General features: G+C 39.9%; 1 protein-coding gene and 1 pseudogene across 1 annotated transcript; one reads left to right on the forward strand and one right to left on the reverse strand.

The window, feature by feature from the left end:
- Window positions 1–323: 323 nt before the first annotated feature.
- Window positions 324–15,412, reverse strand: LOC148093925 (uncharacterized protein C3orf20-like). Its single transcript, XM_087813796.1, has 3 exons — window positions 15,194–15,412; window positions 13,686–13,781; window positions 324–470 (listed from the first exon to the last, which is right to left on the reverse strand). Exons 1-3 carry the CDS (start codon window positions 15,410–15,412, stop codon window positions 324–326), a joined length of 462 nt encoding a protein of 153 aa, XP_087669922.1.
- Window positions 9,297–10,075, forward strand: LOC107544082 (large ribosomal subunit protein eL31 pseudogene; annotated as a pseudogene).
- Window positions 15,413–16,381: the final 969 nt, after the last annotated feature.

Consider the following 16,381-nt stretch of genomic DNA (forward strand, 5'->3'; position numbering starts at 1 on the left):
ATGACCTCCCTGACAGAAAAGACATACTGAATTAAGAAGGAAGTTGACATCCATTGGGTCATACTTTGTGCTAAGTAACTAACTGAATTATTGGTTTGACTCTTTCTAAGCTTAGCTTAACAATCTTAGGAATATTTGCTGGTTAAAAAGAAAGTAGCCTTCCTTGAACTGAACTTTCAAATAAATAAGCTACCTCTTTCCAGACAAGATCTGAGGCAAGGAATAAATACTCATAAAGGCAAAAGTAAATCCAAGACAATTGGTCCTTGTCTGGGATTTACAATTAAATGTGTGTAAGATAGGGTAGTATGTGCGTAGTTACTCTACCAGATTCTGAAGTTATTGGGTAGGAAGTATCCCATGTGATAATCACCCCTTGTCTTCATAATTTGCTTTTGAAGGTCTTTAGCAGATGTGCTATAACCATTGAAAATAAAGTTGGCAAATAGTAGTTTTCCTTGGATGTACATCTGTAAAAATGTAAAGAACATTTTTAGAATCTAATGATATGAAAATTAGTCCTATTTATTTGAAGGGAGGTCTTGTATCCCTATGAGAAAGTGTTTATATGCAAAATAATATTAGGCATCAAACACATTCCTAGAACCTGAATATATTGTTTGAAGATAAGGAAACTGGCTGGGAAGTGGCAGAACCACTATCCTAACCAACATCTGTTCTTCATCATTCTGATGAGCTACCTGTAGATACATTTCATTGTATGGCTAACCTCTAGGAGAGAGTACAGAGCATCATTGAATTTGGAAGTCAGCAGAGTTAGATTATGGACAAAACTACTTTTCTAAAACTCAGGCAAGTCATTTAACCATACTGAGCCAATTTCTTCTGTAAAAAAAAGAACTAACATTAATTATGATTTATGAATTGGACTAAACCTCTAGAACTTTCCACCACTAAAATTTGCAGATTCTCTATTTCTTAATAAAGAGACAACTCTACTATGCAAAGCCAAGTTTGTTATTCTGTTCCAGGGTGCTAGAGACATTTTTAGGCACAGATGAGTAGCTTAAGAAATATTAAACATTATTTTTAAAGTTTATCTTTATTGTTAAAAATATTACAGATGTCCCCTTTTTATCCCCATTGATCCCCTCCGCCCTACATCCACCCCACCCCCAGGTCTTCCCCAGACCAGTGTCTATCCATGGGTTATGCTTATAAACATACAAGTTCTTTGATTAATCTCTCCCCTCCAACTCCCCCATCCCCACCTTCCCTCTGAGATCCCTCAGTCTGTTCATGCTTCTATGTCTCTGGATCCATTTTGTTCATTGGTTTATTTTGTTTATTATATTCCACATATGAGTGAGATCATGTGGTACTTGTCTTTCTCTGACTGGCTTAATTCACTTAGCATAATACTTTCTAGTTCCCTCCTTGCTGTACCAAAGGATAAAATATCCTTCTTTTTAACAGCTGCATAGTTTTCCATGGTGTAAATGTCCCACAGCTTTCTTATCCACTCATCTATTGATGGGCACTTGGGCTCTTTCCAGATCTTAGCTGTTGTGAATTGGGCTGCTATGAACATAGGGGTGCATAAGTTCTTTGTGATTGGTGTTTGGGGTTTCTTCGGATATATTCCTAGAAGTGGGATCACTGGGTCAAATGGCAGGTCCATTTTTAATCTTTTGAGGAAACTCCATACTGTTTTCCATAGTGGTTGCACCAGTCTACACTCTCACCAGCAGTGTACTAGGGTCCCCTTTTCTCCACACCCTCGCCAGCACTTGTTCATTGACTTGTTGATGGCAGCCATTCTGGCAGGGTGAAGTGATATCTTATAGTGGTTTTAATTTGCATCTCTCTGACGATTAAGGACTTTGAGCATTTTTTCATATGTCTCTTAGCCATCTGTATGTCCTCTTTGGAGAAGTGTCTGTTTAGGTCCTTTGCCCATTTTTTAATTGGATTGTTTGTCTTCCTTTTGTTAAGTTGTATGAGTTCCTTATATACTTTGGATATAATATTAAACTTCAATCTAATAATGGAATAATCTAATCTAGAGGTTCTCAGCATTTTATCAACTAAGGATAAAATGGGCCCCACGTTTTAAAGAATTTTTATCACAATGTATATTCATTAGAATCCATTTAGCTGAGTTGTGAGCACACTGCAGAAGTCTGAGGATTCCATCTGCTGTTCAATAAACAGAATGTGGCACTCCCGCTAAGTGCCTACAGCTACCAAAGCAAAGAGGTGTTCGGTGGAGTGACTGTCCAGTCCTGATCACTGTCATTATTATGAGCACATCTCAGGGCAGACAAAGTCATATTTATTTAGTCTGGTTTGCACCCTGTTGTGTGGCTCCTGTTTATTCTTTCTTCGAAGTTTCTATTTCTTTTTGATTTATTACATGTCCCAACATACCTTAGGATTGAATCCATTTTGAAAATATAATAAGAATCAATTTTATACAAAATACTTGTATAGCTCAGCCAGGGTTGAGCATCAACCCATGAACCAGGAGGTCACGGTTCGATTCCTGGTCAGGGCACATGCCTGGGTTGCGGGCTCGATCCCCGGGGCGGGGGGGGGGGAGCAGGAGGCAGCTGATCAATGACTCTCTCCTCATTGATGTTTCTATCTCTCTCTCCCTCTCTCTGAAATCAATAAAAAAACTTTTTAAAAAAAAGTAATACTTATATAGCCAAAAAATCCAAATAAGCTATGACTTTACAATATTTTCTTTGTTAATGATGGATGGTAACAAATGGGAAGAATTTTTAATTCGATACACATTTATTGAGTGATCTTTATACTAGACATGACAATCATTGGTGAGGTAAGCATTCCCATTTTATAGATGAGGAAAGTGGTGCTCAAATAAGTTAAATATCTAGCCCAGGAGCCCAAATCTCTTAGCAAAAATAATAATAATAATAATAGTAGTAGTAGGTTAGGTTCTCCAAACAGGTTACTTAACTTCAAATTAGGTGTGTTTTTCTATGCATTCTGTCAGTTTTATTTTTCTGTTTAAGTTACCGTATACAAGGACCCACAGAACACACACAAATCCTAATTATCACTTCAGGCAGCATAATCCCCTCAGTCTGCATTTAGTCTCATCACTGGGTTCCTCTAAGAAATCAATTAAATGGGCACTGATTCCTCTGTGCATTGTTTATTCACATATTCAAGCTGTTAATTTCACTCCTTGAGACGTTCTCCCCCACGCCGGTGTGCTCCATATTTAGATTCCCTATTACTCATGAAGTCGGTGTGAAAGTCATTTTGCAAAAGCACTTTGTAAACTGAAAAGATCTTTTTTTCTAGATGTGTGATCCAGTCTGTCTGACTTATCTGGTTGACTGTGCTAAGAAGTTAAATATTTAAACCACACCAGTTAAACTATTGTTCCAGGAATTAAACTGAGTGGAATTGAAAGACTTTCCCAAACAACTCAAACCAAGCAAACAGACCCTGATTTGCTCTTTCAAACGAAATATATTAGCCTTGTGGTGACCAAATATTGACCTAATGACTAAATAAAAACAAAGGGATTCTAACTACCCTCTAAAGCACTTACCACTTAATCTTAAGGAAATGTCCCAAGATGCTTCCAGACAAAAACTTTCAGTTGAGACTAGAAAGGGGGTATGTGTTAGCAGAGTGAGTAGAGACCTCCAAAATATTCTCTCCTGGGAATCCTAAATTCTCATTTCCAGAAAAAGCAAAGAGAAGACAATTTTCTACCCTACCTACCCAGGCACTATATTCCAACACTGCCAACAGAAACTTTATTTTCCCCATTTTGGACTATGAGTCAGGACACCTGGGTTCAATTATCCTCTCCCTTCAGTTGTATGATCCCGTTTCCTTGTATGTACAATGAAAACAGCAACATCACCTCCAAGGATTGTTGCCAGGATTCAGGGAATAAGTAGTGTGAAAAGATATGATTCTCAGAAGATACTCTTTTCCTTTTGGGTCTCCAGTTTTGCTGCCTTGTAGAAAAGCCTGGGGCCTTGCCAAAGGCTGGGACAAAGACTTGGTTGGGAAGTGAATGGGACAAAGCAAAGTAAGACTGGCCTTGACGTTCCTGTTGGAAAGAAAGGTGAGTGTTTATTCACTCAATCAAACAGTGCGGGGGGGGGGGGGGGGGGGGGTACAGTTGTATGTGAGCAAAACAGTTTATTCTTGTATTATTATTTATTAATTATGGTATTTTCCACACAAACAACTGTACCATGTGTAAAGGCTCTGAGGGGGAACAGCAAGGAAGCCAGAGCCGATGGGCTAATGGGCAATCAGAAGCGAAGCAGCCGGGGGCCAGATTACATGAAGTTTTGTGGTCCATAGAAAGGATCTGGGGTTTCATTTCAAGCATAATGAGTACCCATTAGAGGGTTCTGAGCAGGGCAGAGCTGTAATCTGATTTAGGTTTTATAAAGATTACTATGGTGGCTACATAGAGGACAGACATTACAGGGGACAAGGGCAGAAGTAGGGAAATACATGCAAGAGGATGGTGTCTGGAGGTGATACAATGTGCCAACAGTCAGGTTCCGGATACGTTAGAAAGGCATTCAGGATTGGCAGATGGACTGCAAGTCAAAGAGAAGTCAAGATTTACTGCAATATCTTTAGTCTGAGTAAAGTGGGTGAGGGCTGTTTTCTGAAATGAGAAAGCCATGGGAGGAGCAGGTGTTAGGGAAAATAAGGAGTTACGTCAAGATGCCTATTTATTAAACAGCTGAGGGACATACTGAGTTGGAAATAAGAGGAACCTGGAGTTCAGGACAAACATTGCACACAGGGAAACTACTGTGGGAGTCATCAGCATACGGAGGGTTTTTAAGTCCACAGGACTGGATGAGAGTATTTAGAGCAAGTACAGATGAAAAATACAGACCTGAGATGAGCTATTCTTATCTCTTGATAGAGGCCAAGTGCCATGACCCACTCTTAACCCCTTAGTTGCATATAAAAAACACTCCAGGATCTATTAAAAAACAGATACTTAGAGTCCACCCAGATCTACTGAATGAGAATCTCGAGGGTGAGGCTTGTAGTTCTTAAAGAGCTCCACAGATGGACAGGTTTAAGGACTACTGACTTAGGAAAAGGTAAAGTGAAGAGGTGAAAGGCTGTGGCTCAGGCCGTGCAAAACCCAGTATACCAGGGGCTCAGCATAGAACCTATTAAAACATTTCTACACACACGCACACACTGTCTTCACCACCACTACTCTAGCACTACCATCACTAGTCAAAGTACTAAACACAGCTTCATACCCATGTGTGAGTGATTCCCATTCTGGAAAATACTAATGATAACTTATGCAATATTTTTTGCTGTACCAACAGTTTTTGTATGTATTTTCTAATTTGAACACATTTTCACTTGAAGACATGTTCTCACCTGTGAGAATTCTACCCTGTGAGCAACAAACAGGTAAATTAAATTAAATCTAGTCATTAAATCCAGGTCCTGTTGATATGCTAACTAATTTAATCCTCACAACATCCCAACAATGGTGATTTTATCCCCAATTTACCAATGAGGAAACTGAGGCAAGCTACAAAAAGATCTGGGATGCAAACTCAAGTTTCTAATCCCAAAGATTGCACTCTCATTTAATCAAATATAAAAATCTGATCACTACACTGCTTCATTTTTTTTTTTTTAAATGGCTACTATACTAGGTTAGCTCTTAAAGCACAGTTTTCCCAGAAAGGATAAGAAATATCAACCTCAATCAGATTTCCATACTTCTTTGGTAGGTACTGGTTTTGCTCCCAGAGTCTTTCATAAGACTTTCTTAGGGATGCAGGTAGAAGCTATGTAAGCTCCTGTTCAAATATGCCTCTAAAATCAGAACCTGGAAACAGGAATTAGGGTGCTTGGTCGCTCCCACCTCCAATCACCAGTAGGCACTTGGGTCTATGGGTCCAAGGCTCAGGAGACAAGTCTGGGCGGGTGATGGAGATTTGGGTGTCACCAGCACACAGGGGTAGCTGCTGGATCTGTGGGAAAGAGTGAACGTGTGGAGAGTTCAGAGAGGACTCAAGGTAGCACAGTGAAGGATGCCCACATTCCAGGAGGGGCCTCAACTGGAAACATTCTTTTCAATATCTTGACTCCTCCGTAATCCAGATCAAAAGAATTAATTTTCCTATTTGCAGTTCATCCTTCCCCTTTCTGGTTTTTAGTGAGGAGAAAAACTTCTAAGCCCTATGTTCTTTAATACAACACTGCCTACAAATTATTATTGAAGCAAGCCACAGGAAGGGATTGGGACAGGAGAGGCCCATTAAATCATCTGCACTTCCTGCTTCTAAGCAGAAGCCCAGATGATATGTTGTTCAGAATACTAGATCTGTGGAACGTTAAGCATTATACTGGAAAAGGTTTCTGCAACTAAATGATAGGGAATTTGAACAAAATTAATTCCAACAAAATTAAACAGATCTCTTTAAAGAAAAAAAAAGATTATGAATATTTACATATAAGCTACCATAAAGTTTATATTTATTCCGTAGCTTGTTATTATGAAGTTGAGTTTCTCAGGCTGTTTGCTACAAAGGACAAAGAGCTTTCTGGTGATATAGAAAAGTTTTTTTGTAAAGATTCCAAGGACTGTTGACTTGTATTCTTTTTTTTCTTTCTTTTTTTTTTAAAAATATATCTTTATTGATTTCAGAGAGGAAAGGAGAGGGGGAGAGAGAGATAGAAACATCAATGATGAGAGAGTCATTGATCGAGCCCACAACCTGGGCATGTGCCCTGACCAGGAATCGAACCCTGATTGCCTGGATCCTAGGTCGATGCTTAACCGCTGAGCCACGCCTGGCCGGGCATTGACTTGTATTCTTGAGATCATAAATATTTGTAATTGGAAATTGCATTTGTTAAAGTGATGTTTGTTTACTTAAAATTATAAACTATATTTGTATAAGAGATTGATTTTTACCCACCAAATTTGAGATAATTAGCTTTACCAACTTTATTCTGTAATTTCTCTAGACTTTAATAGGTGCCTGAGTTTTTTAATTTTTATTTTTAAGTCAGAAAGCACCTAGACCTTTTATCTGGACATCTTCGTGTCTCTTATAGGCTTGTATTTTTTTTTCTTAATCCTTACCCAAGGAACCCAAGGATATGTAGAAATAGAGGAAGAGAGAAAGAGAAACACTGTTGTGAGAGAGAAGCATCGATCCGTTGCCTCCCATATGCATGCACCACAATGTGCCACAACCGGGGGTCAAACCCTCAACATAGGTATATGCCCTGACTGGGAATCGAGCCCACTACCCTTTTGGTGTAGGGGACAACGCTCCTACCAACTGAGCCACAAAGGCTAGGACACAGGCTTGTATTTTAATAAACTTGGCCACTCTAGTTTTTGAAAAACATAATAAATGTCAGTTTTTCTCCTACCACTTGGCCAAGAGATGTGACTTTTCCACAAGTGTTGGACCATCAGGTGGGACCCCAATAGAAATCCCCATATGACTTCATCCTCAGAACATGTATTTTTCTTATAACTATCAGAGTTGGAAGGATACCTAGAAATCATCTAATCCAGTCCCCCTTGCTTTATAGACAAAGAAATTGAGAACTAGAAACGTTAATTATCTGTGGTCACCCAACAAGTCAGAGGTGGAATGAGAATGAAGATCTGCAGCTTTTGAAGGCCTGATAATATTCCACTGTACGTATAGGCCACATTTTGTTTACCCATTCATCCATCCATGGATATTTGGGTGGTTTCCACCTTTTGGCTACTGTGAATAATGTTATGAAACAAACATCTGTTCAAGTCCCTGCTTTCAATTCTTTTGGGTATATACCCAGGAGTGGAATTGCTGGACTTAATGATAATCCTATTTTTAATTTTTTCAAGAAACCACCATACTGTTTTCCACAGTGGCGACATCACTTCACATTCCTTCTCCTTATTTTCTGATGTGCAGTAGAAAGAGTATAGGACTGGAAGTTGCTAGCCCAACCCCAGATTGGTTAGCTGCGTAATCTCTGTAAGCCACCTCACTGCCCAAACTCAGCTTCGATGGTCAGGAAGAGGTAAATGACCTTTAACTTCGGAACTTGCAGAATTGTTATAAGATTTCAACAAAATAAGGTATACTAAATGCCTTATAAATGAAAACGGGTTCTTTAATGGAAGCTATTATTAGTAATTTATACTAAATTTGAGTTAACTCCAATGTAAAAGGAGAAAACCATGAGCTGTTTGGAAGGAAATAACTCATTAAAGAAATTTAATATCTGACAAAGAGAATATCAAAATGCTGTGGTTAGTGTTTGTCCTAAGTAGGCCCCTGCTGTCTGGGTGTGGTAGATAAGACCCGGAAAGGCCTAGAAGTGTCCAAAGAACAGACAGGGAAGTCACTCACAGCCCAAGGGCTTCACACTCTGGCTTCTATGGCCCTTTGTTCTTTTTTGCTCAGTGTCAGTGTGAGTCCCACGGGGTGAGAGCCTGATCCCATCAGCATGCAGCCAGACAACTATTTCTAACCTCAGAACTCAAGTAGAACTGCCTAAGAAAATACTATTTTAGTATATTTTTAAATATTAAAAAAAGACTCTTTTTATGGTAAGTGTAATAAAATATAACTGTGCTAACTTATCAGCACAAATAGATCAGACTAACTAATATCAAATTAAGCAAAGGAGAAAAAAACTTTAGATGTTAAAAAAGCTTGGGGGTATAATCTCTATGGTCAATTGGTAATTCTGTGTTAGCCTTTTAATCTGATTTAAAAGAATCTGGAACAGAGTCCCACATTAATATGACTTTATTACTCATATAATGAAGGGTCCCGATATTCTGAACCATTATCCTCCTCATTTGGGAAAGAGGGAGTGCAGGAGAACAAAAAGTTACCCAAACCAACCCTCTTAAAGCACCTTGAAGCACACACTCTTTTCCTTTTAAAATGAGGATGTAGCCGGTTCCATCATTCCCTGTCCTCTACTGCATTATCTAACATTTCTCCATCGTTTTCATGGAAACCGAGGGTTCTTCAGACTTTGATTAAGTTTAGGTTTAAATCCTAGCTCTAGAAAGCAAGCATATCCCTCTCTCTATGTACCCCTCGGAGACCTAGCCTTTCCCCTGGATAATCAGCAACCCCTGAGGCAGCAGAAGGCAGCAGCCCAGGACCTCTGCCGGCTAAAGATAACATCTTCACCTAAATTATGTTTCAGCTCCTGAGCCCTAAAGTGGAAGAGCCTCTGGTTATTTCCCATGAGATTAGACAGAGGGCCCCCAAGAACAGACCTCAGAACTGTCCTCCAGACCTTAAGAAATGATTCACTACCCTTACCTCACCCCCGTCCGACCAATCAGCTCCCAGCATGGCCCTGAAAACCCCAACCCACACTGTCTTGTTATTTTGCCCATTATAATCTGTAACCTACTTGCCATGGAGGAGTTGGGGTTTTTGAACATTAACTTCCCATCCTCTTGGATGAAGCCATTCATTAATAAAATAGCCAACTTCTTTCCAATTTGGGCCCAGCAAATTGCTCCCACAAAGAAGGGTAGTGAGAAGAAAAAGGGCCATTCTGCCATCAAAGAGGTAGTGACGAGAGAAAACACCATCAATATTCATAAGCGCATTCATGGAGTGGGTTTCAAGAAGTGTGCCCCTCGGGCACTCAAAGAGATCAGGAAATTTGTCATGAAGAGGATGGGAACTTCAGATGTGTGCATTGACAACAGGCTCAACAAAGCTGTCTAGGCCAAAGGAATAGGAATGTCCCATATGGAATCTGGGTGCAGTTGTCCAGAAAATGTAATAAGAATGAAGATTCACCAAACAAGCTCTATACGTTGGTTACCTATGTACCTGTCACCACTTTCAAAAATCTACAATTAATATGGATGAAAACTGCTGAGTATCGAATAAAGTTATAAAACTGTAATAAAAAAATAAATAAACAACCAATATTTCTCCACTGTAGTTCTCAGTGTTTAGTGTTTGGCTCCGCTAGTGCCAGGTGGATGAACTCTTTCTGTTCCATAATACCACTGATCACATTGAATTTTACTACAGTATTTGTTCTTATGTATCTATTTCTGCTCTTGAAGACAGTGATCATATCAGGACAGACTAATGTCAAGCCATGACCTGGCAAATTGTAAATAACGTTCCACAAAGACAATCTTGTCCCTCTTCAGAGCCCTGAGTAATGCACATCCCACACACTAGCCTATTTGTATAAAAATGAACACCTTGGTTAAAGAAATGTTCCATCCTAGCCCACCTAAGTAAACAGCTGAAATAAATTTTCAACTTAGTTTTCGCAATGCTCTTTGCAAGCTCTTTGCCTTTGTTAAATTATCAGGAAAATGCAGGCTCATTTATTATGACAATCACATCCATTCTCTGTACTGCTTTATTTTCCCTTGAAAGATAAAGAAAACAGAAAATCATTCTGCCTTGCTCAGGGGAAAAAAGGCAGGGCCATCGCCAAGGCCTGCAGAAAGCCATCTGGCTGCAGTGTTTCCCAGAGTTCTCTGGCCCAGGGAAAAAACACATTTATTTCAGATGGACCAACACTGTCACCCAGTGGACAGACAACTAGGCAAGCTGAGGCCTTAGCATTGCTCTTGGCTTGACAGCCAGTGTTTGAATAGGAGCCTGTTTATTGTAGGTGATGACGAATAATTGTTAATATTCTCTTACAGGGAACTGGGAGGACCTCAGCTGACAAGCCTTTGATTTGAATGTCACAGACAAGTTCTGTTTATGGAGGACAAACACTCATACACTTCCATTGGGTGGATGCTTTCTTGCTTTCTTTTTTTTTTAACCATCAGTACTGTACATTTATAGGAAGCACAGACTGTAAGCCAGCCAAGCACGTCTGCCAAGACTCACAGGGTCAAACAGGCTTGCAGAAGCAGGGTGATATGTGATCACCTGCCAGTTACTGTGGGGAGACTTCCTTACCACAGTAAGACTCATTGTTCATTGTTCATAGTGACAGTGATGTGTATTCTGAAAACTGAAAATAGATTTTTGTGTGTATGTGGATTGAAATCTGAGGAAGTTACTCGGTTTACTATAGTGAAATCAGTGGATGAGCTACTCTTTCTCCATTTAGTATTTACCTCAAACAACATGTGCAGGTATAGCCTCTGCCCCATCTCCTTTGTCCTGAGTCCCTTTTTCTTGTCCAAAATGTCATTTGACACTTGCAACAAACTGGCTTACTTTCCATATTAAGGTAAGAGGCTCTTTGCCTTTCTTGCTAAATGTATCTTTAAATTAGTCTTGCCTCCCCAGCTGGAACTCATCGACAAGCTGAAAGCACTCATCTGGGGTCACTTTACACTTCTTAAGAATGTCTGCAGTAGTGGAGCTGAGACTTCACTTTGTAGGAGCTCTTGTAAAATCTCATGATTAAAAGAAAAGTCTCTGTTTATGGTGAGAAAATCTGAGTTTGAATGCTGACCCCACTGCTTGCTAGCTTCTTGACTTTGACAGGTTACTTTATCTCTCTACAGTGTCAGTTTCCACGTCTATTATCAGGGATAATATTAGTACCTACCCCCTAGGTTGCTGTGTGGGTTTAGACAAGAAAATACAAATGAATAACTTGGCATAGTACCTGGGCACATGGAAAAAAACTCCATAAATATCAATGTTAGCATTATCATAATTATTACAGCAGTACTTGTTATTCCTAAAAAGCAACTTTAGTAAAGTACCTCTAGACTAGCAGATGAAGTTATGGTATTTTTTAAGCCGAAGGGTCCTGAGAGATCATGTAGTCCCTTGCTTCTCATTAAAATGATCCAGGGAAGCTTTTAAAAAACACTGATATCCCAAATAGCCAGATAAAAGAATGCTTATTGTATGAAGCTTTTAGGTGAAATTCTAGAAAAGGCAAACCTGATCTGGAGTGACAGAAAGCAGATCAGTGATTGTCAAGGGATGAGGCTGGAACGACTCACAGCTAAAGGGCCAAAGGAAACGTTCTGGGGTGATGACAACATTTTCTATCTTGATTGTGGAGTTGGTTACACAAGTGTATACATTTGTCAAAAATCACCAAAACTGTACACTTACAAGTGAGTACATTATATTGCATGTAAAATATATCATCATAAAGTTGATGTAAAGAGAATGCTGGTTCTCACCCATAAAAATTCTGATTTAATTGTTCTAAGATGAGGTCCAAAAATCATTATTTTTTTATGCACCTAAGGCATTAGCCAGGATTGGTAGCGACTAGTCTACTCTAGTCTCCCCTTCCAGGTGAGGTTAACCCAAACACATACAGCTGGTTAGAGTTGAAGGTGCAGGACTAAAAACCAAGTCTCCATGTAACTTGTGCTCCAAACCCTCACCTCTACTAAAACATAATATCCCCTCTCCCTGGAACGTCTTTCTCCTTCCCATTACCTCTTTCTATCAGAATCCCTCCTACCTTTAGAGCCCAGTTCACACAGCACAGGAAACTTCAGGTTGTAGCACTCCCCATTGGACTAGGTGTTCCTTGTCAGGAAGGACTGCAACTTTTTTTTGTATTCTTGGTACCCAATACTGTGCTTGGCACCAAACAGACATTCAATAAATATCTGTTGAATAGAAAAATTGGTGGAAGGAAATTAACATTTATTAAATGCCTACAACATGCTGAGAATTGAAAAAAGTACTTTATGCACATTATCTCACTGAATTTTTACAATTTTATAAACTGGTTATCGTTTCCCCCTTTTGTAAGGGAGCAAACAGGCTTAGTAATTTGCCTGCGATCACACAGCAAACCAAGCAGTAGAACCAAGCTTTGGACTCAGGTCTGTTTGTTTTCAAAGTTTATGCTTTCTCTACCAGGCTGGCTGTCTCATTTATGGTAGTTATTCAGTCTTTTTCCCCCTTTTATTGAATTTATTGGGGTGACACTGGTTAACAAAATTATACATGTTTCAGGTGCACAATTCTACAGCACATCATTTTTGTTTTTTGTTTTTTTAAAATATATCTTTATTGATTTCAGAGAGAGGAAAGGAGAGGGAGAGAGAAAGGGAGAAGCATCAATGATGAGAGAGTCATTGATCGAGCCCGCAACCCGGGCATGTGCCCTGACTGGGAATCGAACCCCAATTGCCTGGATCCCAGGTCAACACTCAACCACTGAGCCACGCCTGGCCGGACTACAGCACATCATTTGTACACTGTACTGTGTGGTCACCACCCCAAGTCAAGTCTCTATGTATCACCACTTATCCCCAGATACCCTCCTCTACCTACCCCTCCTCCCCCCTGCAATCACCACACTATTGTCCATGTATTCAGTCTTAAACTATGGATATTATATATCTTATCTCCTCAATTAAGTAATAAGCTTCTTAGATACAAGAATTAAATTTTAGTACTTATAATCCCATATCAGTTCACAAGATGGATGATTCAGCCACCTCAGTGTTAACAGAGTATCAATTTTTCACTTCATTAGAGGGACCATACAGATAACCTAACAGTTATAACTAGATCTGCAGTTATCATCTGCAGTTATAAGAAGACCTCTAGTCAAGAGGGTACCACAGAAGGTTGTGATTTGAGTGAGTTGATCTGTTTCAGCATGGTCTCTAGCCTTCTGTGCCTTCTATGAACAATCTCTAAGTCATGCAAGCATCATACACAACAGTGTGTTAAAAGAGTCATATATCTCAAAGCACATACCAAAAAAATTCCTGGAATGACACTGTGCCTTTGAACCAGAAGTGAACAATTGCTGCCAGTAAATTTAGATGCAGAGATGATGTTGTATTTGAGAAATCAAAAGGAATCCAAACGACTCTTTAAAAAGAAAAACAAGAAAAAGTTGTAAAGACATTATATCCCAGGTTACCAATCTTTTGCTCTATTCAGCAGTATTTGTATCTTTGAGCCAGAAATTCTAGACTCTATCCCCAATGCTCCATTAGAAATGCCTCCATAAGCTCCCCAAAGCCCTCATATTGCCAACACCAGTAGACATTTTCACGTTCCTTGTATTACTTAACCTCTTTATGGCCTTTGAAATTATTGAACAGCCCCCCACTTCTCAAACACTCTCCTGGGCATCTGTGGCCCCACTCTTCTCTGTTTCCTTCCTATTTCTCTTTGTCTTCCATCCTAGTCTTTGTCAGGCACAACTTTTTCTCTACTTGATCTCTAAATATCTACTGTGCGAAAATCTCCAGTCTTGCCTCCTGCCATTCACTCTCTCTATACACGCCTTGAGTAACCCATAATTTTAACTACTTGTGTCTACTAAATACATATGAAGTCCGTTCCACACCTCCTCCCCGACACAGCTAAGTATGGCACATTCCTCCCAATCCAGTCACCTCATTTGATTCCACTCTTGCTCTCTAAGCCACTGATGAGCCTACTCCACCCTGCTACATGGCCTGGTGCGGTGCTTAGGAGTGTGGGTCCTAGAATACACCTCCAGTGGTGGTCTGAACCCCAGCCCCACCACTTCCTAACTGAGGAATCTTGGACAAGAGACTAACTGTCCTGTGTCTCAGTAATGAACCTGTGCTCAATGGACTCATATGCAGAAAGCCAACCACTTAGGGCTCTTTTGAGAATTAAATGATATTCCAGGTAAACAATGATTGCAGCATACTAAGTGTTCAATAAATATTTGCTCTATTGATCTTATTCTAACTGTCATTTCTGATCAGTTCAGCGAACATTTACTGATACCAAGCTTGAGGTGAGCAGACACTCTGCACCATGGATGGCAGAACCCTTGGGATTTAATGTATATTGTTGTCACTCCAGTGAGGAATTGAACTCCTGATTTAGGTCTTGCTCTCTCCTCCACTCAGCTTGTCTCTCTCTTCAGGGGAGACCTAGCTCAGTTCACAAGCTCATGGTCCCAGAAGCACCTCCCATGAGACAAGAAAGAATTAGCAGTGCCCATACACCCCCATATCTGACCCTGAGGCTGAAGAATCATTCCCCCATTCATTGGTTCATTTATTCATTTGACAAATATGTTTTAAGTGTTAACCATGTGCTAGGCCCATGATAGGCTCTGGGGTTACAGATATAAACAAAACATTGTCCTCTCATCAAGAACCTTCCAGCCTATTGGCAGAGGAATCCAGCTTCAAAGCAGGCTGGGAGGGTGGGGCTGCAACTCCCAGAACCTGTGCTTCGGGAGCCCACCACACACCCTCTGTGGCTCAAGCTACCCTTTTAGGAGCTTTGTCTATACCCTTGAAGCTTCCACCAGAGTGTCCAGTGAATTCCCACTGCTGTTCAGCTTTCAAGCACAGCTCAACAACTTCAGCACCATGCAGGAGGCCATGGTTTCCTGGTTCAGTGGAATGAAAGAGAATGAAGGCTAGGCAACCTTCTGCAGGAGACTGAAGTTCTTGGGTGAGTCTTCTGTGTTTCATAACCATTCCCATTCTTACTTGTGTTCCCTTTAGGGTCCCTAGTACAGAATCATTCCTTTCTTTCTTATGATCTCAAAAAGAATCTACTTTTTGGAAGCATAGGATACCCAGCCAGTTATGCCCAGACTCTCTTCACCATTCCAAGTTACAAATCGTCATGTCACCTCCCTGCAAGGTTGCTGTCAACTCTGCTGGTCAAAATATTTCCTTAGTTAAAATTTACATTTTAAATTGGTTTGTTTGTTTATACTCTACCTTTTTAGCAAAAGACCTGAAGTGGTTTGAAGGAAGGAAGTATAGTGTAAGAGAAAATTATAAATGATAAAAATCATGATGAGAAAATTTCACTATCAATAGAAGCTCTAGATCCAAAAGAAGAAATGGATTTCAGATAAGTGGTCATAATTTTTTACCAAGTAAGGAACTTGGATTTGACTTGAAGAGAAGTCCTTAGAGGGTTTTAAGCAGAATGATGCAGTCATGTTCTGATATTAAAAAGAACACTGCAATGTGTAGGAAATATCAGAGGAACTAAGACCAGAAGCAGGAAAATTAGAGAAGATGTCAAAGAAAAACAGGTGGGAGATAATAAAGGCCTAAAATAAGCAGAAGCAATGGGATTGAAAAGAAGGGACGAACAGGAAAAATGTTACGGTGATAGAATCAATAAGACATAAAAATTTATTAAATGTGTTGAGGGTAAAGGCTACCAGGTAAAAGAGGTTTTATGAGTGCCTACTCAGATCTACTGGCAGAGGCTACTTATAGTGCAATCAGAGTAAGAGTTTAGGGTCCAGTCTAGGCTCATTTGAAAAGAATGGTGGATTAGTAATGTCTGCCATGGATACAGAATGGGAGGACATTGGTATGACTGGTATTTTACCATTCCCATTCTCTGGCAAAGGAAGCATAAAAATGTACTGTGTGTTTTGAAACATGCACACTGTGTGATTCCATGTATAGAAAGGTCTAGAACAGACA

This window comes from Miniopterus natalensis, chromosome 2 (assembly GCF_054644295.1).
Source record: "Miniopterus natalensis isolate mMinNat1 chromosome 2, mMinNat1.hap1, whole genome shotgun sequence".
Taxonomy (NCBI): domain Eukaryota; kingdom Metazoa; phylum Chordata; class Mammalia; order Chiroptera; family Miniopteridae; genus Miniopterus; species Miniopterus natalensis.